Source organism: Ovis aries, chromosome 26 (assembly GCF_016772045.2).
Source record: "Ovis aries strain OAR_USU_Benz2616 breed Rambouillet chromosome 26, ARS-UI_Ramb_v3.0, whole genome shotgun sequence".
In the NCBI taxonomy this organism is placed as follows: domain Eukaryota; kingdom Metazoa; phylum Chordata; class Mammalia; order Artiodactyla; family Bovidae; genus Ovis; species Ovis aries.
In genome coordinates this window covers 24,196,802-24,224,507 of record NC_056079.1, presented here as the reverse complement: position 1 = coordinate 24,224,507, position 27,706 = coordinate 24,196,802, and the positions used below count along the sequence as shown (strand labels likewise).

The following is a 27,706-nucleotide window of genomic DNA, read 5'->3' as shown; positions in this document are numbered from 1 at the left end:
AACAAAAATCTTAGCATATATCCCTTTCGCCTCAAGAATTTACTGTTTAAGCTGAAGACACCTAGATGTCCTTGTTTTACTATAATCTGTACGTCTAAGGGTATCACATACACTGTGCTGTTATCCTCTGCTAAGTCACTTCAGTCGTGTCCGACTCTGTGTGGCCCCATAGACGGCAGCCCACCAGGCTCCCCCGTCCCTGGGATTCTCCAGGCAAGAACACTGGAGTGGGTTGCCATTTCCTTCTCCAATGCATGAAAGTGAAAAGTGAAAGGGAAGTTGCTTAGTCGTCTCCGACTCTTTGCGACCCCATGGACAACAGCCTACCAGGCTCCTCTGTCCATGGGAGTTTCAAGGCAAGAGTACTGGAGTGGGGTGCCATTGCCATCTCCGCTGTTATCCTCTAATTATTCTTTATTATGCTGACTCTATAATTCCTCAGAGGCAGGAATTCATTTAAGTTAAAAACCTACAGCATTCTGTGGAGAATTCTTATACCAAGAAAAATGCCTACTTTCCTCCTAAGCATCAGGGTTAGAAGACCTCTATAAAATTCATTTGATTACAATGTATAAATCATCAAAATAAAGTAGCATCACAATTACTATTACGAAGTGAATGAAAAGAAGCAGTGCTAATGAAACTGTTCCAGGAAAGTTACAGTGGGAAATCCAATTTTACTTTCTCAACTATATAAATATTTTCATTTTCAGAATTAGTTAAGAATTAACTTTTCAACATTTGGTGGTCACTCACTATGTAAAATCAGTTTTTTAACAATAAAAACATAAGATATGGTAGAAAGTATTATTTGACTTTATTAACCTCACTCACAATGTTGAATACAAATGCAAAATTAAGTAGTGACCTTGAAAGTCTAATTCAAAGCATGGTCTCTTAGATTTAAGAAATAGGGCAGATATGTCACAAGAGGGAGAGGAACCAAAAAACCAAATCCAAGACCTCAATGATTTATCTATATATTATAAACTTCAAGCTGTAGCCCTTATATTCCTTTATATGATATTTTCTTTTGACTTTCCATTGACCTCATCAGTAACTGAATTTTTAATCAGACCCTATAACCTATCACGAGCCTTCCAGTTATAAATTAAAGAAAAAACAAAACAAAAAAACACAGGCAGATATGTTTACTAAGTTCTTTATGAAATTTACCACTCACAGCTCATGTTCACAAATAAGCTTCAAAAATCAAAAGGACTCTGACATTCTTAAAACCCAAAGGCTAGTAGATGAAGGCCCACCTTTCTGATCTTTTCTGCATTTGAAGAAATGATCTGATGTAATGACGTTAATGTAGAAATACATCACATATTTTAACATCAGTAAGATATGACAGTCAAGGGGAGAGCCAATAAACCTTTGCATTTTAAACCCAAAGAAACACATCTTAGACACCTTAAATTATAAAATTCAATTCTAAGCAGGAACTGTTACTGTGTAACAAATACTGCTCATATCAAAAGTGCTGGTGACAAGGAATTCAATATGCCCTCCCACGGAATCTGTTCACATATGTATGTGTATACCTATTACTGTAATAAGATTTTAAATGTTTAAGGTGCTTAAATTTTGCACTGCAGGACTAATTCAATAGATATTCATCTGCTACCTCTTTGTAGCAGCTCCAGTTACAGCGAATGATCCACAGGCAAAAGGGCAAAAATGCTGTTATTTTCTGGAATGTGGCATTTGTGGTGCTGGAGTGCCCTCTATTGGTAGTGAAGAGGACACACTCATTAGCTGCCCCGCATGCATTTTCTCGTTGACCCGGAGTTCACATCCATCCTGCAGCATTCGAACTGCTATTCGTGCAATGTTCTTAGAGTCATCAAGACCACTGTGAGGCCGCCCGTCGTAATCCATTCCGAGTTTTTCAAGCATTATTGTCAGCTTAGTTTGGCTTCGAGGAACCTGAAACATGGACAGCTCAGTGAATAATTCTTTAGTATTTTGTAAGTCTCAATGAAGTGGAAAATAAAGAGGCCGAAAATTAACAGTAATAGGCAAGACAGTAAAAATTCAGGCAAAGGGCAAATACTCCTAGATCAAATGAAGCAAATAAAATTCTCAGACTTAGAAAAAAAATGATCTTAGTGTTTTAGATAAAAATATATACAAATAGATGGAGTCCCTAAAACAAAAAGTTTACAGCTTTGTAACTTAATTATTTATGAAAGGACATACATTGTTCTGAACAGTTAAGTTGAAGCCCTACTGTTTTAACCCAAACTAATTATTTTGCATGGTATTTTTCTGTAATGTATTATTTTAATTGACTGACAAAATTTATAATTTTTATATATCAAATGACACTATCACCAGAGGGAAAAGGCAGCCCACAGAATGGAAGAAAATATTTGCAAATCACATATATGAAAAGGGATTAACAGCTAGAATGTATAAAGAGTTCTTAAAAGGCAACAACCAAAAAAGCAAACAATCTGACTGAAACTTGTGAACACTCTCCACAGTCATTAGAAATGTAAACACTGAATAATGATTACAGAGCTAATGTGACTGAGTTAGAAAGATGCAGGGAGGGGAAGGATAGGCAGGAATGGTGGCTGTTTATTGGAGCTAAATCTTCACTGTCCACTGCAAGAACTCAACAGATAACTCAGACTGAAAACTCAAGAAATAGCATAAATATATAATTTAGAAATAGGAAGATTAAATATGAGAAGAAATAGCTTAAAAAACTGCAAGTGTTTGGGAGAAATGGAACCAGTACTGGTAAGGGCCATGGGGGAAGACTATTTAAGACCTGCAATATTATTTAGTATTTTAAAAAATTCACACTACACACACATATTAACTTTGCTAAAATTAAAAATCAGTATGAACTGTTTGTTCCAGAAGCAAGCCATATATTTCAGTTTCAAATCTCTGTTACTAAAGATCATCAGTGACATGGGCTTGTGCAGACTTTGGGAGATAAGAAAGGAAAGGGAAGCCCAGCCCATGGGGTCACAAAGTCAGACACGACTTAGCAACTGAACAACAACAATACATATACATTTACCCTGTTTGAGTAATAGGTTGAGTGAGGAAGATAGCTTATTTTTCTAAATTCACATGAATATAACTACTTAGAATCTGAGTAATAATTATATGATCTTTTTCTGTGAAAAGTCCCTAGTAAATTACAACTTTATGTACATGCAAAATATAATAAATTTATCAAGAGCAATATAATCAATAATCTTACCTTGTAAAAGTTTCCATATGACTTTCGAATATTGATCCACTTTTTGGCAAAAGGTGGATATTTGAGCCTGCTTAGCTGGCACTGAATGTTCAAGAACTTACTCATATCCCATGAACTTGAGTCAAAAGAGGAAAGAAAACTGAATTAAATACATGCTATACCATTCTTTAAAATGAGGCTCTTAAGTCATTCTATTTGTTTTTATTTATACATCATCCTTCTTATATTTACACATAACCTCAAGCTCAGAAAACTAACTTCTCTTTCCCCACAATAACTCAAAAATAAACTTCCCCTCTATCCTCTTGAGCATTTTTTCACAACTCTAAAGAACTGCCCAGCTTACTTTTAATGCCAGGTTTATCACATTAGGAAGGTCTTTGAGGGTGTGCTTTGAAATAAAACAAAAACTACAAACAAAGGAACAAAATACTTGAGAGAAACACAGATGATATCAAGTAGTTAGAACACAATTTGTTCTGCCACAGTACATGCTTCTACAACACAAATCAAGAATCCTGACTGTATCATGTGGAAACTGTGCTGCTTCATACATAGTTTTTCCTCAGGAGTCAGAATTGAAGCAGTTGAAATCATACTCTTCAATAAGAAAGAAAAAAGAAAAATTCTTAACTCAGCTGCCGTAAGGCAAGTGGAGTACTTTTAAGAAAATTAAAAACAAGTGCCTGCCCCCGTGATCCTCTGGCTTCTGTGTACTTGTAACATCCTCTGAGGTGACTTCCACAGACCCCAGGCTGCTTGCCTGGACTGTCCAAACTATTTCTGGAGGTATATCAATTACTGTTTTGTTAGTCCTCTGGTTACAAAATTGCACAGATTTTGAACAATCTGTCCCAGAATGCTAGGTTTTTATCGAACTGCACACACCATGTTATAACAGAGACACCTGTGTAATTAAGCAGGGACACTCCTCATTTATCCTGAAAATCAGTAATAGATTTCTAAAGAGGCTCATCAATGTTTTTCACAAATTTCCACTTTTAATCCCTGTTTTAATTGCTCTCATCTCCATACTTTCCATGTAGCTAATGCTTATGAAGCATAGTTTCAAGCTCAGCACTATAGTAAGCAATATGGAAGATTCTCAAGTTGCAAAACCTCTTGCTCTGAAAGGATTGTTAATTTCCTTGCAAACATAAATCTTACACACATAAAGTTTAGATATCAGAATATTAATCAGATGCCAACATGAATGGTACCTATTGCAGAGGCTGTAAGACTTCAACAGAGACATCAGCATGAGTTATAATGTCTGGAGTAAAACATGAGGTAGGCTTTGAGTAATAAAGAGGTAAACAGTGAAGGAAGGGAACCTTCCAGCAGAGAGGAAAGTTGCATGCATACACTGAGGAAGGATAAAACCCTGTGATTCATGTGTCAGCCTGACTGGAGTGAAAAAGAGAAACAGCAGAAGGATTAGGCTACACAGGTAGGGTGGGATTAGATGAGAGCCTTGAAAGCCAGACTGAAGAGTTTGGACTTTTTTGAGCAAGAAGTGTAGTGATAAAAACAATAAAATCATTTAGATTTTGCATATTAATATTTAATCTTCTTCTAGTCCTGGATCAGACTGTTATTTCTTTTGCTCCTCTCTTTGACCCCTCAGTTCAGTTCAGTTGCTCAGTTGTGTCCGACTCTTTGCAACCCCATGAACTGCAGCACGCCAAGCTTCCCTGTCCATCACCAACTCCCGGAGTTCACCCAAACTCATGTCCATTGAGTCGGTGATGCCATCCAGCCATCTCATCCTCTGTCGTCCCCTTCTCCTCCTGCCCCCAATCCCTCCCAGCATCAGGGTCTTTTCCAATGAGGTGGCCAAAGTACTGGAGTTTCAATTTTAGCATCAGTCCTTCCAATGAACACCCTGGACTGATGTCCTTTAGGATGGACTGGTTGGATCTCCTTGCAGTCCAAGGGACTCTCAAGAGTCTTCTCCAACACCACAGTTCAAAAGCATCAATTCTTCTGCACTCAGCTTTCTTCACAGTCCAACCCTGACATCCATACATGACCACAGGAAAAACCATAGCCTTGACTAGACGGACCTTTGTTGGCAAAGTAATGTCTCTGCTTTTGAATATGCTATCTAGGTTGGTCATAACTTTCCTTCCAAGGAGTAAGCGTCATTTAATCTCATGGCTGCAATTACCATCTGCAGTGATTTTGGAGCCCCCCAAAATAAAGTCTGACACTGTTTCCCCATCTATTTCCCATGAAGTGATGGGACCAGATGCCATGATCTTCGTTTTCTGAATGTTGAGCATTAAGCCAACTTTTTCACTCTCCTCTTTCACTTTCATCAAGGGGTTTTTTAGCTCCTCTTCACTTTCTGCCATAAGGGTGGTGCCACCTGCATGTCTAAGGTGACTGATATTTCTCCCGGCAATCTTGATTCCAGCTTGTGCTTCTTCCAGCCCAGCGTTTCTCATGATGTACTCTGCATATTAAATAAGCAGGGTGACAATATACAGCCTTGACGTACTCCTTTTCCTATTTGGAACCAGTCTGTTGTTCCATGTCCAGTTCTAACTGTTGCTTCCTGACCTGCATATAGGTTTCTCAAGAGGAGGTTAGGTGGTCTGGTATTCCCATCTCTTTCAGAATTTTCCAGTTTACTGTGATCCATAGAGTCAAAAGCTTTCACCCCTAGGACTTAAAAATTTAACTAAGGATAAGGATATGAGAGGAAAATTATTGTCTGCTGTGGGGGGTCCTTCAGGAAATAATATTTTCTGTGGTTATTCTAAAAGTTAGATGAATAAGGATATCTTTAATCTTAAAAAGCAGATTAAGATAAATTTCCTAAATACTTACCCATCTGTTAATATGGAATATTTATACTTTGTCCCTAATTCCTTCAGTTTCATCCAGTCAATGACTTTTTTCAGTACCTGAGGGAAGGTATCGGCTTTGTCTACTTGATCCTGAGGATATGAATGTATAATACATAAAAATCACGGCAGTTACATGCAGTCCTACAAAATACTCAGCATACAAACACTGGAGGGACATGAAAGAGCAAGACACAGTCTTATCTATGATGTTTTGAACTCTGTGGTTTCTTAGGCTAAGATTCACTGAAAATTCCAATTGTAAGACGATTAAAAATTGTTTATAGCCAAATATTAGGAACTGCTTTCAACTGAAGTATATAATCGTCCCAAAATGAAGATTTAAGATCATCCACAGGCATTCTCTTTTTTCAGGCCTCAACCTAGTGGCTTCCTGATTCTCCAGAGGGGAGAAAAGGGCAATCTCTTCTTAGCTGAAAGCCCTGGCCCTCTACAGTATCTCTGCATCTCAAAGTTCACATCTTTCCAAAACATACTATATCCATCTTCCTAAGATGTAAATCATCCATCATATCACTTTCATACTTAAAATCCTCCAAACACTCCCCAAGGCTTTCCAGACAAAAAGGACACATAAGACCCTTCGTGATATAGCTCATCTCTATTACTTCAGCTTTATTTGTGACCATTTTCTCATCAGCCCATAAGATACCTGAACCATCCTGAACCACTTAAAAGTTCTGTCCTTCACACCTGAAATGCCCAGTCATTCTTTTACGTCTGTTTACCCATCATGACTCTGCCCAAGCTCACCAACTTGAGTTTTGCCCAGGACAGTCCTCCATTCCCTTTGTCAGAGAAAGGTCTTTCTACGGGGGCCCATGACACCCTGAGGAAACACTGACTGTCAGTAATCCTAACCATACTGTGACCACTGTTTTTTTTGTGTCAGTCCCCCCAACCTACAATTGCTAAGTGAGCTGAGGAGAGAGACTATCCTGACTATTTCTGTATCCCTTGTAGCTCGGCAGATATTACAGCACACCCTCAAATATTTGCTGAACAAATGAATACAGCAACTAAGTAAATGGACAAAGGGCCTGCCACATTAGAATACAACCAAAAATCAGAGACCTAAAAAAAATTACACTATATATAAAATCAGGTTGTAAACAGATATATTTTAAAACTTCATCCCCAAGTGCAGCATGGTAACTTAACTCTTTCTTCACTAATGCTCCAAACAAATGAAATGCTTAGATTCATCATTACAACACTTTAAAAGGAAAGGCTGAAAAATATCTTATCAGGTATAAAATGTGCTTTCCTAAGTATTACAAAGCAAAAGATCTTTACCAAGAAAGGAAAGTCTCACATTTAATTGTTTACAACAATAATTTTATGAAATAAATCCCTAATTTCAAAACTTCCTTCAAACTCTAGAAAAAGGAACACAGAGTGATAACCTGAGTAATTCCAGTTAGATTGATGCAGAAGTCAGAAAGTTGGGTGTTAATCTCTGGTCTCACATACTGCTGAAACGTATCTTCCTACAAGAGAAGGACAGCAAACTGAAGTATTTCTATGACTTAAGATACATGAAATAATATATGACAACATCAGCCACACTGGGTTGTAACCTTACAGGTGGTTAAGGCAGAGACTACAGTTTTAACAATTTAAGGATAATGTCCTATTCCCAAATTACTCTAATTTTTTAATTAAAAAATTATGTTTCACACTTTACAAACGTTTAAGATAGAACAAGTATCTGAAGTCTTCAAACCAAACTTTAACCAGAGGAGCAAAATGCTGATGATTTTGCTTATAATGTTTTGGAAATGTAAAGCCTATTAATGCAACCTCCAGTTGAAGATATTAAGAGCTTTTTAAATAACAGAAAGTATGTTTAAGAAATGCCAGTTTTCAGTTACAATTAGTTCAGATTCCTGCTCTCATTCACTCCTAATTAGATCTTATTTTTATATTAAGATTTCATTAAGCTGAATTCTGAGTAATCAAAATTTAACAATATGGCATGTAGCAGTTTAAAGAGTGGTAATTAATAGCACTAATTATTTTAGCAATGTTTAACCTCTTGAAGTTTTCAGGTTTGCATTCTTATTTTGTGCTCACAACAACTCTGTGAACTCAGTAAGGACAGAACTGTTATTATCAGGCTCAGATCTAAGTGCTTCTTCCTTTAGCCCAATGCTGCTTCCCTAAACCAGATCACACTAAGTCACTTGCTCAAATTAAGGACAATTTCAAAGTCTTTTAAAGATTTATTGGCAGCAATTATTAATACTAGCTAGCTACGAAGGAAAAGATAAAGAAAATTCCTTATAATAGAAGATTAAAAATTTAAGAAAAAATAGTGCTTACAAAATTCTTTTTACACATTTGTTTATTAAGCAGATGAATTATCAATAGTTAATAATTGTAAAAGAGTAAAAGAACAGCAAAGAACATTTGAACTTCTAAAGTTAAGAGACATCCTTTACTTATCAGACATATTTCAAAAGAAAAAATTCTACTTCTTGGATTTCTTAGATAAATGAAGTCTATCCTTTTAAGTATCAGGATTTTATTTCATAATTTTATATGAAAATCTTAAAAAAATGCAATATCTTACCATTACAAGCTGGTATTATTTAACATTTGTAACAGAATGATGCCATAGAACTAACTATGCATTCACTGACCAAATACTGAATAATTACTTAAATACATTACATAGTAAGTTAAAAGGTGATGAAGGTTCTTAAAAAGTTAAGAGTAGATAAGAGGGATCAGAAACACTGGTGTCTGGGGGTGTTCAGACTGAACAGAGAACCAGTTAGTCTTTATTTAGAAGGCAAGAGTTAAGGAAGGCCTGGAAGGATGGGCGGGAGGAAGGAAATTAGCAGGAAGATCTCTGGAGGAAAGGAATTTGAGCTAAAGCTCTGGGAGGTGAGGGGGTGGAGCATGCCTGGCATTTCTGAGAAGCAGCAAGCAGGTCAACATGCTGTAATCAGAGGTAACTAGAGGCCAGATTGTAAAAGGAATATCACTTTTATTCTGAGTTAAATGGGGAGCCATAAAAGGGTTGTGATCAGAGGAATGAAACTATATATTTTATAAGGAGCACTCTGGTCACTAAAGGGGCTTCTCTCATAGCTCAGCTGGTAAAGAATCCGCCTGCAATGCAGGAGACCTAGGTTTGATCCCTGGGTTGGGAAGACTCCCTGGAGAAGGGAAAGGCTACCCACCCCAGTATTCCAGCCTGGAGAATTCCAAGGACTGTATAGTCCATGGGGTTGCAAAGAGTCAGACACGACTGAGCAACTTTCACTTTCACTGGTCACTAAACTGAGAACTGGCTGCAGGGAACAAGAACACAAGGGAAGCCCAAGTATACTGGAGTAGGTAGCCTATCCCTTCTGCAGATCTTCCTGACCCAGGAATTGAATCGGGGTCTCCTGCATTGCAGGCAGATTCTTTACCAACTGAGCTATCAAGGAAAGCCCTTAGACAGAAACAGAGACTGGTTAAATGGTGAACAAATGCAGTAAACCCAGAGAAGAAATCAATGGGGCTCAAACTACAGTCATAGCAAGGCAGTTAAGTGGCTGGTTCTGGATACACACTGAAAGCAGAACAGACAAGAGCCGCTGATAGCCTAGGTGTGTGATGCGAAGAATAGGAGTCAAGGATGACGCCAACGTTTTGGCACTGAGCAAGCAGAAAGACTGAGTTGCCAGGCCCCAAGCCAGGGAAGGCTGAAGATAAAACAAGTTTACAGTAAATTCAGTCTGGGACACGTTAGGATGGCTGTTTAGATGTCTAAGTAGAGATGTTAAGTGACAGCCTGGATTTTGGATAGAGGATGAGGTTGGAGATATATATTCAGAAGATACCAGTTTCTACGGAATTTTTAAGAGCTATGGAACCAGATGATAGGTGAGTTCATTAACGGAGAAAGTATATACAGAGAAGAGGACCTGGGATTGAACCTATGTTATCCAATACTAGGAAGTTGGAAGAAGACGAAACAGCAAAGGAAATTGTGAAAGGGAACCCAGTGAGGCTGGCAAAAACGTAGGACAATGAGGGGTACTGGCAGTCTCCTGAAGAAAGTGTTTCAAGGAGAGAATGGTCAGTTCCACCAGGACTTAGGTAAAGGTCAAAGATGACACTGAGGAGTGATTTTAGTGGAGTGATGGGATGGAATACATAACTTACATCTACAAGTGCTGGGGATTTAAGAGAATGGGAGGAAACAGAGACAGACAAGTATATAACTTTTATAAAGAAATCTGCTGTAGAGGAACAAAGACACAGGGTAGTTGTCAGGGAAGTGGGATCAAGCTAAGGCTCTTTATGGTATGAAAAATGATGAGTCTGTATGTGATGGGATTGCAGCCATGAAATTAAAAAACACTTGCTCCTTGGAAGAAAAGCTATGACAAACCTAGGCAGCATATTAAAAGCAGAGACATCACTTTGCCAACAAAGGTCCTTACAGTCCTTTCCAGTAGTCATGTATGGATGTGAGAGTTGGACCATAAAGAAGGCAGAGCACTGAAGAATCTATCTTTTGGAACTGTGGTGCTAGACAAGACTCCTGAAAGTCCCCTGGACTGCAAGGAGATCAAACCAGTCAATTCTAAAGGAAATCAATACTGAATATTCATTGGAAGAACTGATGCTGAAGCTGAAGCTCCGATACTTTGAACACCTGATGCAAAGAACAAACTCATTGGAAAAGACCCTGATGCTGGGAAAGATTGAAGGCAGGAGGAGAAGGGGATGACAGAGGATGAGATGGTTGGATGGCATCACCAATTCAATGGACATGAGTTTGAGCAAACTCTGGGAGACAGTGAAGGACAGGAAGTCTGGTGTGCTTCAGTCCATGGGGTCTCAGAGTTGGACATAACTGAGTGACTGAACAATAACAACAATGTGATGGGAACAACACAGTAGAAAGCAATGAATCATCATGTCTAATGTGGGAGGAGAGTGGCAAGCACCTCATCCATCACTGAGAAAGTAAGACCTAGTGAATTACGCAAGATGATTTTTCATAGCTGTCAGTTTTTCTTTTAATTATACCAGAATACTGGAGTAGGTAGCTGTTCCCTTCTCCAGGGATTGAACCTGGAGAATTGATCCCTTCCCAACCTAGGGATTGAACCCAGGTCTCCTGCACTGCAGGCAGATTCTTTACCAGCTAAACCACCAGGAAAGCCCAAGAATACTAGAGTGGGTAGCCTCTCCCTTCTCCAGCAGATCTTCCCAGCCCAAGAATCAAACTAGGGTCTCCTGCATTGCAGGTGGATTCTTTACCAGCTCAGCTACCAGGGAAGCCTTCTTTTAATTTACTGACCTTTAATCTGCTTTGGACAAGGAATTATTTAAATGGACTGATTAAGACTATAACCAAAGAGGCTTCCAATGGCACAAAGGAAAAAATGCTGTGTATTTTAATGCACAAAGCCTTTTTATATTTATTCCCAGTGTATGGCAACTGGGGAAACCACAAAAGTGGTACCTCTGTATAGATGAGCTGTTACAATCCTTGGTCAGATTTCACAAGGCAAATGGCATTTATTTGGAGGGATCCTGTTGAGCTCCTGAGCTAACAATGAATGTATGTCACATGGCTTAAAAGCCAAGGTTACAAGAGTTGCTTCACCCATAAACTTTTCATCAGAAAGCGAACTAGTTTTAAGTTGAAAGGTAATTTCTGTACCTTAGCATTTTTATAGATCAGAGTATACAGTAGTCTACTGCAGTAGTTCTCAACCTTGACTACATACCAACTGAGCTTTAAAGGAAAAAAAAAAAAAGCTGATACTAGGGGCCCCACCACAGAACAACTAATCTTTGGGACAAGGGCTAGGCATCAGGGGGTTTTGTGTTTTTTTAAGCTACTGGAAAAGGAGAGCAGCAGACTCTGGAATTATTATAGCCCATCTATTAAGGATGAATCCAGAGCAAACACCCCCTCTTTAGAACGCTAACTAAATCAGCAAATGGAATCCTCCACCTTACTAGTCAACCCCAGAACAGCTGCTGCTAAAACAAAAATTAAAATATAACAATTCACTTACTATTTCTAAGGTATGAGTATTCAGTAAAACAACAGGAAATTCAATTATTTCATGTATGAACTCAGGTGGGTTTCCCTCTTCACAAGTGGCTTCAAAGTCAATAATACAAATGTAATCGTAGTAACTGTCAGCACAATTGCTTTCTTTCAACATCAGCTTCTGCTTCTTGTAATAGTTTTTCAGTCTCTTCTTTAGTACATCCTTTACACCTCTATTGAAAATAAGAATAAAATGAACTCTCAGGTGAATTATACAGACAAGAATGTGAACTCCTACTTGCTGGCACTGGGTTGAACACTGATAGTCACAGCCTAATTTAGCAAATGTTAGCCAAAATGAACGTAAAGAAAGCAGGAATCAGAGCTAAGTCAGCAGCCAACTAATTAAAACAGAGCATCTAATATGGCATCAATATTTTCATTCACATGTAATTTTTCATTTTTGTTGTACAGTATATAAACTATATGTTGGTCTTTCACACCAGAAGCGTTGCTGGCATACACCGCCTACCTAGCCCTGTTGCCTTATATAATAAGATAACATACAGGATACAAAACCTGAAATTAATACTGAATTATTCTACTGACCAAACACAAATTTCAGAATATAAAAATTCAGGCAAATTAAATTTATTATGCTCTTTCCTTGCTTTGGCTTTTTTAAGTTAGATAACTAAAAAAAAAAAAAAAAATCCATGTGAATTTAAAAGTATCATGAGACTACTATATAAAGTTGAATGCCCCTTAGCTATTTAGCTAGGAAAATTCATTTAGGAGACATCCTAAAATAAACCATGTCCAGGAGAACACTGCCACAGTCAATAGATTCTTAACTCGAATTAGATTTCTAATTTACCATGGGTAAAATATGATTTAGGAGATTCAGTTTTACAGATTTTTTTTTTTTTTTTTTTTTGGCCATGCTGCGTGGCATGCAGTATCAAAGTTCCCCAACCAGAAACTGAACCTGCAGTGGAAGCTTAGAGTCTTAACCACTGGACTGCCAGGGAAGTTCCTACAGTTATTTTTAAAATATATGTTCCACAAACAGAAGGTGGGACAAGATTGTTCTAAACAGATAACTATGGTGGGCAAAGGCAGTCACACTGGTTCATCAGATAACTTGGTTGAGTCCTAGAGGGGCTAGCAAATAGAAAATGGTAGTAAAAATAAGAGGATCTAAAAACTGTAACTAATAGGAAGTGAGAAGGAAGACATTTTGGTTACATCACCAATTAGTGACTGTTAGAAATTTTTTGTTTTCCTTTTGAAATTACCACTGAAAAGGAATCTTACCCATGAAAAATCCTGATAACTAATCAGCTGATAACTAATCATTACAGATGATTTCTGTCAGTGTTTTCAAGCTTTTCTAGGATGAACGTGTACTACTTTTGCAATTTGAAAGTTATTTTTAGTTACCTGGTTTCAAGCTTGAATTCTGAAAGTTTGGCTCTGAGCTCTTCCTTACTCATTCTGTTAATGCAACCATTCGTAATCGCAATCTCTTTGTAAACTGGGTCACTGAAATCATTTGCACTGGAGGTAATCAACGTAGATGCTTTTGTTTCTTGGCCATCAAGTCTACACCGTTGCTTTTTCTACAAAAAAATAAACTATGGGTATATATAGAGTTTACAGTTAGTATAAGCATCTTAAAGATTAAGGCCTCTTTGTACTGTATGTCCAATAAAAGGGCATAGGAAGAAGAAAGTTGTGTTTCCAGAACAATTTACCCTGCTCTCTTCTGAGTCACGAGATTCCATACAGGAAAAGAAGCTAAGTAAAAAGAGCCCTGGTGTTGGAGTCAGAATAACCTCAGGACAGAGCCCCCAGCTGATTATTTACTAGTTGCATAACCTTGGGTAATTATTTATTAGCCTCTGACCTTCAAGATATAATAATAAGTATCTCAAATGGTATTTGGTATTGGTAATGATAAATAGTAGGTGAGAGACATCATTCTAAGGATTAAATGAAATCAAGTATATCAGGTTTCCAATGCCACACACACCATGTGCTTAGTTGCTCAGTGGTATCTGACACTTCACAACCCCATGAACTGTAGCCTACCAGGCTCCTCTATCTACATGGAATGTTCCAGGCAAGAAAACTGGAATGGGTTACCATTCCCTTCTTCAGGCGATCTTCTTGACCCAGGGATTGAACCCACAACTCTTGTGCTGGCAGGCAGATTCTTCACCACTGGCATCACCAAAATGGAAAAATCCATACCTACCATGGCTATCAATAAACATTACCATCACAGACTGAAGGTTAGACCTTTTCACAAACAATATTTTAAAATTTACAAATGAACCATTTTTAAAATAAACTTTCACAACATTTAACACGTATAAATGAGTGTCTTCCTGAGAATTTTTAGCCTGACTTCGTTTCACAAAGTTAACAGAAACTGGCCAATATAAAAATAAAATGGCCAGAAATCTAATCCAAAACATGTTATTACCCAAAGCAAAGATGAAAACACATTGTTTCAAAACACACAATTTCCAAAAGTTACACACACACACACACACACACACACACACACACACACAGAGGGGATATTCAGGAGAACTATAGTTCAGTTCAGTTCAGTCGCTCAGTCGTGTCCGACTCTTTGCGACCCCATGAATCGCAGCACGCCAGGCCTCCCTGTCCATCACCAACTCCCGGAGTTCACTCAGATTCACGTTCATCGAGTCAGTGATGCCATCCAGCCATCTCATCCTCTGTCGTCCCCTTCTCCTCCTGCCCCCAATCCCTACTACATTATAAATTGTTCTTCCTTTCTTAAATTAAAATTCAAGTTGAGAAAGACATAATTCGACTCTAATCACGCCACAGGTAACCCCCAAATTACTAAAATATTAAGCTCCAAAGATTCATTTACAAGTTATTTTCCACATGCAATGTCATAAATATTAGGTCTGTTCCAGAATTTTCAAAAATACTTTGGAGTTTACTAGCAATCTATACAAAACTTGTTAGTTATAGTTTACCATACTGTCCCCACGGGAACTTTAATTATACATTAAGGAAGGATAACCATGGAAAGGCCACAGTCTCCGAGTCAGAACCAATCCTGATGACTCAGGGACTATTTCTCACTCTTAGCTCTCCATTTAATGTAACACACGTTTAGCAGACAGTGCTAGAAATACTCCCATCTCCTCTGAGGAAGAGGTCAGGAATTCCAATGTATGAACTGTCTGTAGAGTGAAGAGTAATTATATTGAAGTTACTTGATAACAAATGTTTTAGAAACCTTATTTCACAGATCTTTGACTAAAGGTAAAGAAAATAATTTGCTTTCAATAATAAATTTTGCAATGCTTGGCTACTTTATCATTAGAATATCATCAGGATTCCTAATTCATCCTTTGTCTTTATACTTACAGTGAATTTTAAACTCCGTCTTCAATCAGGTTAAAATTTAGGTTCTACACTGAACAACAGTTTGCCTACCAAAACAGATGTCTCAGTCAATTTAAATGACTTTTCTCTTTGGTTAAGTCTTCTCCCTTACTCACATGCTTCATTTTTATCTAGAACTGTAGTTATAAAAATTACCCACATGTAAGAGGCCTCTTCTAAATATGTTATAAATCATGATTTCAATAAGGAAAGTTTTGTCTCCTCCCCTGGGTCCAACTCTAGTCCTCCTCCTTCAGTGAAGTTCAGGACACGGTCAAGGTGCAGTTCTCACAAATTTCAGTCTACACAAACTTCCAAAGAAAGTTATTCAAGACAATCCACTAAGAAGCAGAGAAAGTATTTAAAACCCTATATGTATTATTAATCTACAAAAACACAAGGTTAGTTTACCACGTAATACACGGATTGACAATGGCACCCTCCCCAATGTCTGAGTCCATCTGTCCAATGCCATAAAGTATCAGCCATACAATGAGCAAAGTAAGGACAGACTCCACCGTATAGGAAGGAATATTCAACTTCATGATACTGTGACATTTTGCAATTTTCACATGTCCCAGTAAATGGTTACATAGGTTATGTTATCTCAAATGAGAGAATCTTTACAATATGGAAGCAACCATGATCAAAAGAAACCTTTTCTGTGGCAAGAACATTTAGGAAATAGATGTTTTGGAAACATTTCCATTATTTTATTGCCCAAAACACCCCTGCACATTACCTATTTTTTTAAAAAAAAAAAAGCCTCTGAATCTACACATTAAAGAAATTAAAAGCAGAATTAAACTTGATTAAAATCCTTCCCAAAGAAGAGTTCTGATGAAATTTGAAGCTACTTCATTAAAAACCTATTCAATTATGAAAACACTTTTGTTGATATAAGGGATAATGAAATTTTACTTAGCTGAAATCCAAACTTGCTTACTTAAGCCTGAAAACAAAAGGACTTTATCATCATTTATTAAAAGCATCCAACAACAGGTTTTTAACAAATATGAGTCACTAAAACCAACCAGGAACACAGATTCAGGCCTTGAGTCACTAATAGCTCAAAGTTTGTTTGTTTTCTTTTTAGCTCAAAGTTTTAAGACATTTAAATAAAGTAAAGTGCATTCAATCATGCTACTCTCATTAAACATAAACTTTAAAAAATTATTTTTGTACCAACTCATATGACGATGTTATTGACAGTATCTTAAACTGAAGAAGGATGGTGGAGTAGAAATGGTTCTTTAGAGAGAAGAGATATGGAGACCTCTTTGAAAGCAGCATCGTAAGGTGAACCAGATAACTGTTCAAAGACTCAGGGCAAAGAAAGCACATAAAAGACCTTTAACAAGAAAGACCACCCACCGTAACACCAAGGATGGTGGCCACTGAGAGCAAAAGGGAGGAGGTACAGCTAACAATGAAGGAAGGAGCCAAGTCCTGGGGCCAGCAAACTGAAGATTCAGGAGGGGAGAAACCCAGTCAGATTCATGTTACTGAAGATTATTCCAGCTGCTATGTGGAGAATTGGCTGTAGGTGGAAAGAGCAAAAGTCTGGACGCCTCCTTCAACTACCCACACTACGAGGCACTCAGTATTCGTATATTATTAATAGAAAATGACCAGTTTTGGTATTATTTACAGTCTGCAGCTAGTCAACAATAATTATACCTATTAAAGAAGATGATTAAAGACGTTTTAAGACCGTCTTTACAACTTTGTCACCGTAGGATCTACCACTGAGCTGTCAAAATCATTAACAACATCATTCATACATTATGTTTATACGAAGCAGGAGTAAAATGGTCCAAAAACCAGAGACGAAGTTCCAGCCAACAGGCACAGTTACCTTCCGCCAAGGCTGGGAGATGGCCTTAAAGGTCTTAAGGAGTGATACACTTAGAGCTAGGGTGAGATTTTTACAAACATAAACTGCCAATTACAGACTAGGGCTACCCGGAATGACGATAGCAAAGTGTAACCGATTGTTAACTCAGAAAGTTTAGAGCAGAATTCCCACTCAGAACGTCTAAAACCTCAGTTCGTCTGGCTGTTGACTTACTTCCAGACGGTACCTGGGACTAGAAAGGGCTCAATGACAACGACCCCCAGAGAACGGCTCCCGGAGTTGAGGCCAGGGAAGGTGGCCGGGGCTAGGGTCCCAGGGCGCACGGGCTGCGGTTCCCGCAGGAAACCCTCTTAATTCAGGGGCGCGCGGGGGGATTCTCACCTCAGGATTCGGACGCTGGGCTTCGTCCCCGCACTCCGACCCAGGAGACGCGCGCCGCGCGGGAGCCACGGCCTCGTCGCCAGGCTGGAGGGTCTGCTCATCCTCCATGTCGCGTGTCACGTCAGAAGAGAGCTGCTGGAGCCCTCCACTCCCTCAGTCTCACCCGGCCAAGCCCGAAAACCTCGTCTTTCTCGGTTGAAAAATTACCGGGCTCGCGTTCCCGCGGCGGCGACCACACAAACTCCAGCGGGCACCTCCCACTTCCGGGAACGTGAAGCGTCCAGACGCCGCGCAGGCGCAGTGAGCGGCGCCCGGAACGCGAGGGCTTCCGTTGACGGGGGCTGGAGAAGCGAGGAGGGAGGGGCAAGAAGAAAGATGGGAGGAGCCAAGCGGGAGGGAGGCGCGCGCGGGAGAATCAAAACGCTGACGGCGCAGAGTGGAGGCTACGCCAGGTTCCGAGCTCTGGTCCCTGGAGACCACCAAAGGAAATGATCCATCACCATCTCCTGAGACGTCAACGAGGTATGCCCTAGAGAGAGGTGAATTTTAACCACAGAAAATAACATTTATAAAACAATCTGCGTTTTCCGTAGGGCAGACAAGAAGAAATAGGTCTGGACTTATTAAGAAACTGAGCAAAGTATGTGAAAATAACTGTTTTCAGACATCGGACGGCAGGCAGTTCCAGTCCTTTTACCTGAAAGAAGAGAAACAAATGAGATGAGCCAGGTTATGACCCTGGCTCTCTGTCCAGAAGCAGTTTCCAGTTTGCAAGTGCAAGGGGAACTTAAGCAGAGCCTAGAGTCTCCCTGAGAAGACAGGTCTTACCGAATGGGGTAGACGGGGATTGGATTTTTGGGAGACCGAATTGGGTGGAATTTATGAGGCCGAATTCATGGAGAAAAAGCTTTAAAAATCCGCATCTTTAACTGAATAAAAATCAGTGAATATGTTCTGTGACTATTCCTCAAGGCCAGGAAAGAACAATCATGGGGAAACAGTAAGCCAAACAATTTTCAGAACTCACAGGACTAGGAATCATTTGTGTTCCATGGAGCCAGAGTGGGGAGACTGTTGAATACAGTTGTTGAATGGAATATGCAATAGAGACCCCCGAAGTGTCATGCCTTAGTAGTGACTAGCCCTAGACTTTGGGGTCTAAAGGAAAAGCTATTGTAGACCCATCAAAAGCTTAAAGAGAAAATCTTAAAAGCAGCTAGTGAAAAAAGGCACATTATGCACAGAGAAATAATGGTAAGTTTTCATAGATTTGTCATTAGAAACTGTGCAAGCCAAAAGAAAATGAAATGACAACTTTAAAATGCAAAACAAAACTGTCAGCTTGGAATTCTATACTCCACCGGATGAAACACAGACTTTTGCAGACAAACAAGTCCAGGAAGGCCACATCCTGAAGCAGCACCATCCCAGCTGACTTGCAGACTATAGGAGAATTAAACGCTTATTGTAAGCCAATGGGGTGGTTTGTTATTCTTCATTATTATAAAAATAACTGATGAGAATAGGATCACTTCTAGGCACATGGCAGTGGGTGAGGACATATAATTCCCTAACGGCAAAAGGGACGCAATTGGAAATCTACCACCGATTTTTCACTTTTGAAATCACCTGCTTCGTTCTAAGTGGACTATATTTTTTCTCGTGTAACTGCAGACTCACCTTTGTGTTTATAAACAAAGGTTTATAGACTTAAAAATCACAAAGACTTCTAAGGCACAACTCTAACCATCTCTTTTTCCTAGGGTTTATTTATTTTCTCTTCAGATAATGATTGTGAGTCCTGACATGCAACTATAGAATTAATAAGAATTGCTAATTGCATCTCTTGCCAAGAAAAAATGATCCAGTAAACACTTATCAGGATGATTCATGTTATGTGAACTTTAGTAAGTGCTAACTACAAATTTTCTACTTGAACTTTTTGATTTGATTATTGTATCTCAGTTGTTAAGTAAAGATTCACTATCAAGGACTGATTGATCATTTATCTACACTTCAGATGATGAGCTTATACCTTAGTACTGTTGCCAGTATCTATGGGAATGCTAAGATACAATAACCATTCATTCATTCAACAAAGATTTATGGAGCACCTTCTACTTGCCAGGAATGAGTACTGAACTAAATGACAAAAACTCGGCATGAGTTTATGTTCAAGAAGTGGAATAAAGACAACAAACAAAATAAATAAGCAAAACATTTACATATGGAGGAAAATTAAGCAGGTAAAGGAAGGTGGAGATGATTCTGTGGGAAAGGGTCTTGCAGTTGTAAATAGGGTGGTTATGGGAGGTCTGTTTGATGATATGCTACTTGGGCAAAGGCCTGAAGGAGGGAAGGACCCAACTGTGAGGCTCTCTGAGGGAAGAGAATTGCAGGCAGTGCAAACAACAAATGAAAAGGCCCAGAGCTGACAACGTGCCTGGAATGTTCAAGAAATACCACTATATCTCACGCCTTCCTTTCACTGTATGGTATCAGCATGCAGGAGACCCGTGTTTTGTAAATGGTGATTTTGCTGTTGCTCTCCAGGTACACCTAGGGGAAAGTCCCAATGATTCCAGTGCCTTCCACCTAAGAAAATGACTTCTCCAAGCTGGACAGCTCAAGGGGGAGAGCCTCCCTAAATGTTTCAGGTATGGCCCAAGCCTGAAAGAGGGGTTTTAGAATCAGTTATTCTCTTACTGCTGCTACATCACTTCAGTCGTGTCCAACTCTGTGCAACCCCAGAGACGGTAGCCCACCAGGCTCCCCTGTCCCTGGGATTCTCCAGGCAAGAACACTGGAGTGGGTTGCCATTTCCTCCAATGCATGAAAGTGAAAAGTGAAAGTGAAGTCGCTCAGTCGTGTCCGACTTTTAGCGACCAGGTGGACTGCAGCCTACCAGGCTCCTCCGTCCATGGGATTCTCCAGGCGAGAGTACTGGAGTGGGGTGCCATTGCCTTCTATTCTCCCCAGTGAAAAACATACCTGCTTCCAAAGTCCCTGGATGAATCCACTGTCAATGATAGATCTGTATGTTGAATACCAGGTTTTGTAAATTGTTCTAGACTGAACTAAATATGTGATCTTTGGCAGAGTAGAATGCCATTTGTTTCTGAGTGGTTTACCCATGGCTGCCTGGTGCCAATATATATTTAGTTCTATATGTTTGGGTTTGTATCTGAGCTCTGTCCTGTTAGTCCATGGTGTCTGTTCTTACACCCTTCCCACACTATCTTTATTGCTTGACTCTGCAATATGTCTTAATATCTGATAAAGCAAGTTCTCCCTCTTTTTCAAGACTAGCTTGACTCTTTTATGTGTTTTTGGTCTTTTCACGTACATTTGAGGACAAATTTATTGGTACTTAAAAATCCAATAAAGCTCATTAAAATTGAATTCACTAAATTTATTCGAAGAGAACTGACATAAGTCTTTCTGTTGAAACATATGACTGTTTATTCAGACCATGTTGCATGCTTTAAAATTTTTATAGTTTTCTTCGCACAGAGTCGGACATGACTGAAGCGACTTAGCAGCAGCAGCAGCAGCAGCAGCCATAGAAGTCTTGTCTGTTCTTGGTTAATTTCTTAGCCACATTATGGCTTTTGTTACTGTTATGAGTGGTATATTATCTTACATTATACTTATTTAGGTTGGTTATTTGTGGTGAGAAAAAATACTATTGATTTTTATAATGCCTAAACTCCCTTATGAATTTTAATATTTTTTATTCTGTTAATTTTTTCCTAAGATGGCTGGTCATATTTTTATATATGTTTTAGCTTTACTTTTCCTACTTTTATACACCTTTATCTTTTTCTTTTCTTACTGCATTGTCCAGAAGTCTTGGTAATTTCTTAATAGTAATGATACCCACACTAAACTCACGGGAATTGCATATAGAATCTCTCTATTTAATGTAACAATTTCTGCAGCTTCCAAGGTCATTTCCTTTATTACTTTAAAATACTACTTAATTTTTTTCTTAAATCTAGTGTTGTTTCAAAAGTCTGATACCAGTGTGATTCCTGATCTTTTTAGATATCTGTTCCCTTTTTCTGAGAATTGTACATCATTTATTTTTGTTGTTGATGTTCTTAAATTTCACTAATAATGGATCTAGTTAGGGATCTTTTTTGAAAATCTGATTGATTTTTTTTTTCTTTCAATCTGGGATCCTTCATTTTTCTTTAATTTAGGAAAATTTGCCTTCTTTATCTCTTTAAATATATCCTTTCTAATCCCCCCCCCCATTTTGAATCCATAAAATCTAGATATTGGCATTATGCTTCTACCTTCAGTACCCTCCATATCACATATCATTCCTTTTATGTTTTCCATATCTTTATTTTTTCCTGTAGCTGCCTGGGAAAGTTCCTCAATCTGATTTTACAGTTTCTAACTTACTTTTTAGCTGTATTCTCTGTGCCATTTTACCTATTTGTTGCATTTTCCATCTAATTATTTTATTTAGTCAAAGGATAACCCAGGGACCTTTAGTTAATTTGCTTCACCCATTTAGTCACATGAGGAAGGCAGTCATTACACTATTGTTAAGAAACAAAGGCAAAAACAGGATTTAAAACACAGAAGAGAACAGAAAAAGGCCACAGTCTGGAAACAGTGATTGGTGTGCACGTATTTGGGGTATAGTGGTTAAGCAGCAACTTGAACAAGCTGACAGGTATCAAAGAAAATTATTTCAGTAGTTTGTGGATTTTTGGAAAATGGTGAGTGTTTAACAAGGAAGCCTCATATTTCCGCTTTTTCATGATTTCTTAGTTCAGATTGCTAATATCTTTGTTTATCTCCTGAAGCATCTTTGACATTCTTGGCTCATCTGTTCTAATGATTCTGATTCATTTGGTATGTGTGATTCAACTTGTCTGCATTTTATGGTCTCTTTGCTCCTCCACAAGTGCCGGGTTATTTTGAGCTCCTGTGAGCTCTTGTGCCTGTGGGAGTGTCGGGTAATGTAAAGTGGGGAGGAGGCATGTGTGTGACCCTCCAGATGAATTTAAGAAGGAAGCCAGGGAGCCTGTATCACCATGGAATTTGTTTTAATCACCCTCATTTGTTGTCAGTCCATTCAATAAAGACAACTCTGTTCAGAGTTATACCATTGGTCGCTTTGAGAGACCCACTCCCCAGTCCATTATCCATCAGCCCTGGGATTTGGAGGGGGAGGGGGAAAAGAAATCAATATCAGAGGTTAGCTGGTCAACCTGTTGTTTTCATCAACCTGTCTCCCCAGCCACGTGCACTGATGCTTCTATTCTGTTATTCCTGGGCAGGCTGGGGATGTTGCTGTTCCTTTCTGTTTTCCTTCAGGCCTTCTCAAGGCTGCTTCTGGTTGCCCACCACCCCCTGGCAGAGCCCTGTCCTCTGCAGATAAACACATCTACCTCCCACACCATTTCAAAACTGCCTTCAGGCTCCCAAGGAGTTTCTTGCTTTGTTGTTGTTTTTAATATTCATTTCTCAACTCCATGTGTTTTCTAAATTCTAGAATTTTTCCAGAGTTCTTGGGAGAGAGGGTTTAATCAGTTATGAAGCGACATTATTCATTCTGCAATATTGAGATATGTGTTATATTAGTTTACTAGGGCTGCCATAACAAATTACCCACAGACTGGATATTTAAGATTTTAATATTTTATTCATCTTAAATTTTTTGCATTAATTTTGATCTATATAGAGATTGCACTAAAATAGTGTTTGTCTTAATTACTGAGGATTTCTTTTTGGTGCTTCCGTAAATTTTGTGCCCAAGTTGAGTGCCTTATTGCTTTACTATAGTCCCGGCCCTGCTCCATCCCCCCATGCTTCCTTCCCTCTTCCATTTTCTGCTGACTGTCACCATATGCTCTGAATTCTACACTTCTCACCTTTTCAGGAACCTTGAATTTTGTGCTCTCCATTCTGTCTTCTGTACTTGCAATCTTTTCCATGCATGTGGACCTTTCTCTTTTGTATTTAAATGTGCTGTGCTTAGTCGTGGGCTATTACCCACCAGGATCCTCTGTCTGTGCAGATTTTCCAGGCAAGAATACAGGAGCAGGTTACCATGCCCTCCTTGAGGGCATCTTCCCAACCCAGGAATCAAACCCAGGCCTCCCGGATTGCAGGTGGATTCTTTACCATCTGAGCCACCAGGGAAGCCCCAAAATACTGGAATGGGTAGCTTATCCCTTCTCCAGAGGATCTTCCTAACCCAGGAATCAAACCAGGGTCTCCTGCATTGTGGGCAGATTCTTTACCAGCTGAGCTGCCTGGGAAGCCCGTATTTAAATGAGCTCAACTAAAAATTTTCCAACTTAAAAAGCCAAAGCAAACCAAACATCTTCAACCTCAGTACCCCTGCAGTTGCTGCTTGCTCGCTCGCTCGCTCTCTTTCTCTCTCTCCCTCTTGCCCTTTGGAGCTAAACTTCTAGAAAGTACTGTCTCTTTTCCTATACCATCTGCCCTGGATATAGCCTAACCCTAATTTGGATTCCATCCCCACTGCCCAAGGCCCTTCCTTCTCCATGGAGGTCATCAACTATCTGCATATGGTAGAGCCCTGTGGGCTCCTATCAGAGCTCATCCTACATGACCCTGAAAAAACAGCATCCAGCGTTGTTGGTCATAATTTATTTACTGAAACAGTTTCTTTCTTTGGTCTCCTTGACAATGAACTTGTCTGGTTTCCCTCCTATCTCTCTGGCCATTCCTTCTCAGTCTTCCTGCTTAGTTCCCACTCACATTCAATCATTGAATGCGGGAATTCTTTCAGGGCGGGATTTTAGACTTTCTTATCCTCTCTTACATTATTTTCTCAGTTTAGACTTTCTTCGGTGCTCCTATCCATTCCTCTAGTTTTGTTTACCATCTGCTTGCCAGTGACTCCTCCTAAACATTTTTCATCCAGGATGTTAATTCTCAGCACCAGAGACATGTGACCAATTGCCTACTCATGAACACCTCCGAGTCCACACATCCAAAAGTGAACTCATCTTTCCCCTGAAACCTACTGTCATTTCTTTTCTCAGTAAATAGTTCTAAAAACCCCATAGTTGGTTTTACTTTTGATTTTTAATCTTCTTCACCTTCCTTAATCAAGAGGCTACAAAGTTAGAATGATGTGGATTGTGCTGACCTCTGCAGGTTTAGCAGGAAATACCTTCTGTCTCCTTCCAGACTTCTTTCTATACTTCAACCCCCGATGCTTGTTCTTATCTGAAAGTTTTTCCAGCATGGTTTCTCTCATTCTTTTTTTTTAATATATATATCTCTATTTATTTATTTGGCTGCACCATGTCTTAGTTGTGGCACACAGGATCTTTAGTTACAGCCTGTGAATATTTTTTAGTTGAGGCATGTGGAATCTAGTTCCCTGATCAGGTATCGAACGCTGGCCCCCTGTATTAGGAGCATGGAGTCCCACCCACTGGACCACCAGGGACATCCCCCTCTCATTCTTTAGATCAGAGATTAAGCTTTTCTCCAGAATGTTTCCCTCAAATCTCCAAATTTGGTTAGATTCTACTCTTAATGAGATCTGCTTCCTTCCTGGGCATGGTTTGTTTTTTTGTTTTTGTTTGTTTGTTTTTTTTTTTAATAAAGATTTGACTGTGTAAGAAAAGACCTTGAAGAGCAGTGGCTTAGATGACATAGAAGTTTATCTGGGAGGTTAAAGCTTGGCCTTATAACACGAAGATTTCCGGGGCCTGAGGTCCTTCTATCTTGTCCCTCCACCATTCTAGTATACCTTCCTTAGCCCCGTGTTTCAGACAGCTCAGCACTCTGAGTGCCTTCCAGCCAGCAGAAAGAGGGAAAAGTTGGAAGGAAGAATGTGCTTTTAAGGTCTCAGCCAGAAGCCATGCACATTATTCATGCTTCTATCTCATCTGGAACTTAGTTGGAACTTAGTCACATAACCACATACTCATTGCAAAAGAGGCTGAGCAGAATGTTCTTTTTGGTTCTGTGAATAGTTATCTATGAACAATTGAAACTCCCTTGTAGAGAAAGGGGAGATCGAATATCTGGACAAACAAGTCTCTGCCACAGTCATGGTAAAACACATATATCCATGCACACCCTCTCTCTGCACAGAAGGCACATTCATCCATCCCTTCCCAAGTGGATACCACCCCAATCCTGTTCAGCTGGTGCCTCCAGCTCTGTGTCTAGGCTCTTTAAGGGAGGCTCAGATGGGGCTCCTCTTGGTCCAGCCACTTATAAACCAATTACAAGTTATCTGCTCTGATCATACCCAGTATGAAGTAGTAAGAGCAGGATAACAAATAAGAATGCTGATTTGGGGGGAAAAAAGGAGGAGGAAGAAATGGAAAATGCAGGCTGTCACTAGTTCACAGAAATGACCAATTGTGCTGAGAAGGAACTAGAAAGACTCTGAGCTCAGAATGTTGAACTCCTGTGGCCAGCACTGCTTCTGCTTTCAGAGGGATGGGGAAGGATGGGGGTGTATCTCTCATCTTTATCTTCTGTGGTTTTCATCTGATAATACTCATTTCTCTTATATTTGCTTGGCATGAACTTCTTTGCTACATAAAACGTTTGAAAGTTTAAATAATTTTATTCAGTTTAGATATATATACATATGTGTGCCATATATAAATGCATATATATAGATACACATATGTGATTTGTGAGTTAAATAATGCTTTTTTCTGGTAGCTTCTCTTCTTGTGTGGTGTTATGCAATTGCTTAAAACATTTCTGAGAACTGTACAAATCATATCCTATCTCATTTTGAACCCAAACAGGGGCCTCTGCTCTGCCCACTGCATCCCCGTGTGTAGCCTTATTGACAAGCACAGACCAGCATGATGACCCTGTGATGAGGAAGGCGTGTGCAAATTTTGACCCTCTCCTTAAATATATCATCCAAGAAAGTTTATCTTGTACATTTTATATGTCTGTGTTTAAATAAACATGATTAAACCTACATATTAAAGATTTCAGATTGATTTTGAATTTGAGCAGAAGCAGCTCAGTTCAGGGTTTTGGTATATAAAATAAAAAATATTTTCTATTGTAAAGAATATCAGATATTTACCTACCATTTGAATTATAAATATTTCATTTGAAGGTTATTGTAATTCAACTGAGTCAGACTGAGAAATAAGAAAAGCAAAGTAAACATTACAAATAGGTTGTATTTTAAAAACATTTGTATTGGGACTTTTGTTCAGCTTCCTAATGTAATTATACTATAAAAGAAACTCATTGAATGATTTTGAAAAGTGTAGCTTTCCTTGATTATAAAAGCTATGCATATTAAATTAGGGAATTTTTTAAAAATAGAGTGATGCATTCCTTTGAGAATTTAATATCAATAATATCAGATATTTTCTCTTTAAAGACAACCCATAGGCTGTGCAAGAAGTTAGTTTCTTGAAATGCCACTAGAGGGCAATAAATTCAAAAATTGATTTATGGTGTATAAACAGGCTTCTGTGCTGCGGAGGTGCTGATTTTCAGTTTTAATTTGGGAAGACAGCAAAAAAAGAAGAAGAATTAAAAATGTAGTTGGTAGAAAATATATCCAAATAATTGTGGTGCTGGAGAAGACTCTTGAGAGTCCCTTGCACAGCAAGGAGATCAAACCAGTAAATCCTAAAGGAAGTCAACCCTGAATATTCATTGGAAGGACCGGTGCTGAAGCTGAAACTCCAGTACTCTGGCCACCTGATGCAAAGAGCCGACCCACTGGGAAAGAACGTGATGCTGGGAAAGATTGAAGGCAAAAGGAGAAGAGGGTAGCAGAGGATGAGATGGTTAGATAGATGAGATGGTCACTGACTCAATGGACATGAATTCGAATAAACTCTGGGAGATACTGAAGGATAGGGAAGCCTGGCATACTGTAGTCCCTGAGGTTGCAAAGAGTC

The 27,706-nt window shown here is 39.0% G+C and overlaps 1 protein-coding gene and 1 long non-coding RNA gene across 3 annotated transcripts; one reads left to right on the top strand and one right to left on the bottom strand.

The window, feature by feature from the left end:
• Positions 1–795: 795 nt before the first annotated feature.
• ERI1 (exoribonuclease 1) lies at positions 796–18,046 on the bottom strand. Of its 2 annotated transcripts, none has more exons than XM_004021747.5 (7): positions 17,802–18,046; positions 13,565–13,743; positions 12,144–12,354; positions 7,512–7,595; positions 6,068–6,177; positions 3,233–3,347; positions 796–1,935 (listed from the first exon to the last, which is right to left on the bottom strand). In XM_004021747.5, the coding sequence occupies exons 1-7, from the start codon at positions 17,907–17,909 to the stop codon at positions 1,693–1,695; spliced, it is 1,050 nt and encodes a 349-aa protein (XP_004021796.2). In that variant the 5' UTR covers positions 17,910–18,046; the 3' UTR covers positions 796–1,692. The 2 variants fall into 2 exon arrangements, with proteins under 2 accessions (XP_004021796.2, XP_027818350.1); XM_027962549.3 differs by having other exon boundaries at positions 13,565–13,758; positions 17,802–17,913.
• Positions 18,047–18,218: 172 nt separating this feature from the next.
• On the top strand, positions 18,219–26,760 carry LOC105605187 (uncharacterized). The gene is made up of 3 exons (XR_001024822.5): positions 18,219–18,323; positions 20,355–20,458; positions 26,579–26,760. It is a non-coding gene; the product is annotated as an uncharacterized LOC105605187 (long non-coding RNA).
• Positions 26,761–27,706: the final 946 nt, after the last annotated feature.

Coding starts and splice junctions, on each gene's coding strand:
- ERI1 (XM_004021747.5), bottom strand. CDS start 17,909: ATGGAGGATGAGCAGACCCTCCAGCCTGGCGACGAGGCCGTGGCTCCC. Junction 7,596..12,143: donor ATACTCATACCTTAGAAATA/GTAAGTGAATTG, acceptor CTTCTCTTGTAG/GAAGATACGTTTCAGCAGTA. Junction 6,178..7,511: donor ATCTAACTGGAATTACTCAG/GTTATCACTCTG, acceptor TCATATCCTCAG/GATCAAGTAGACAAAGCCGA.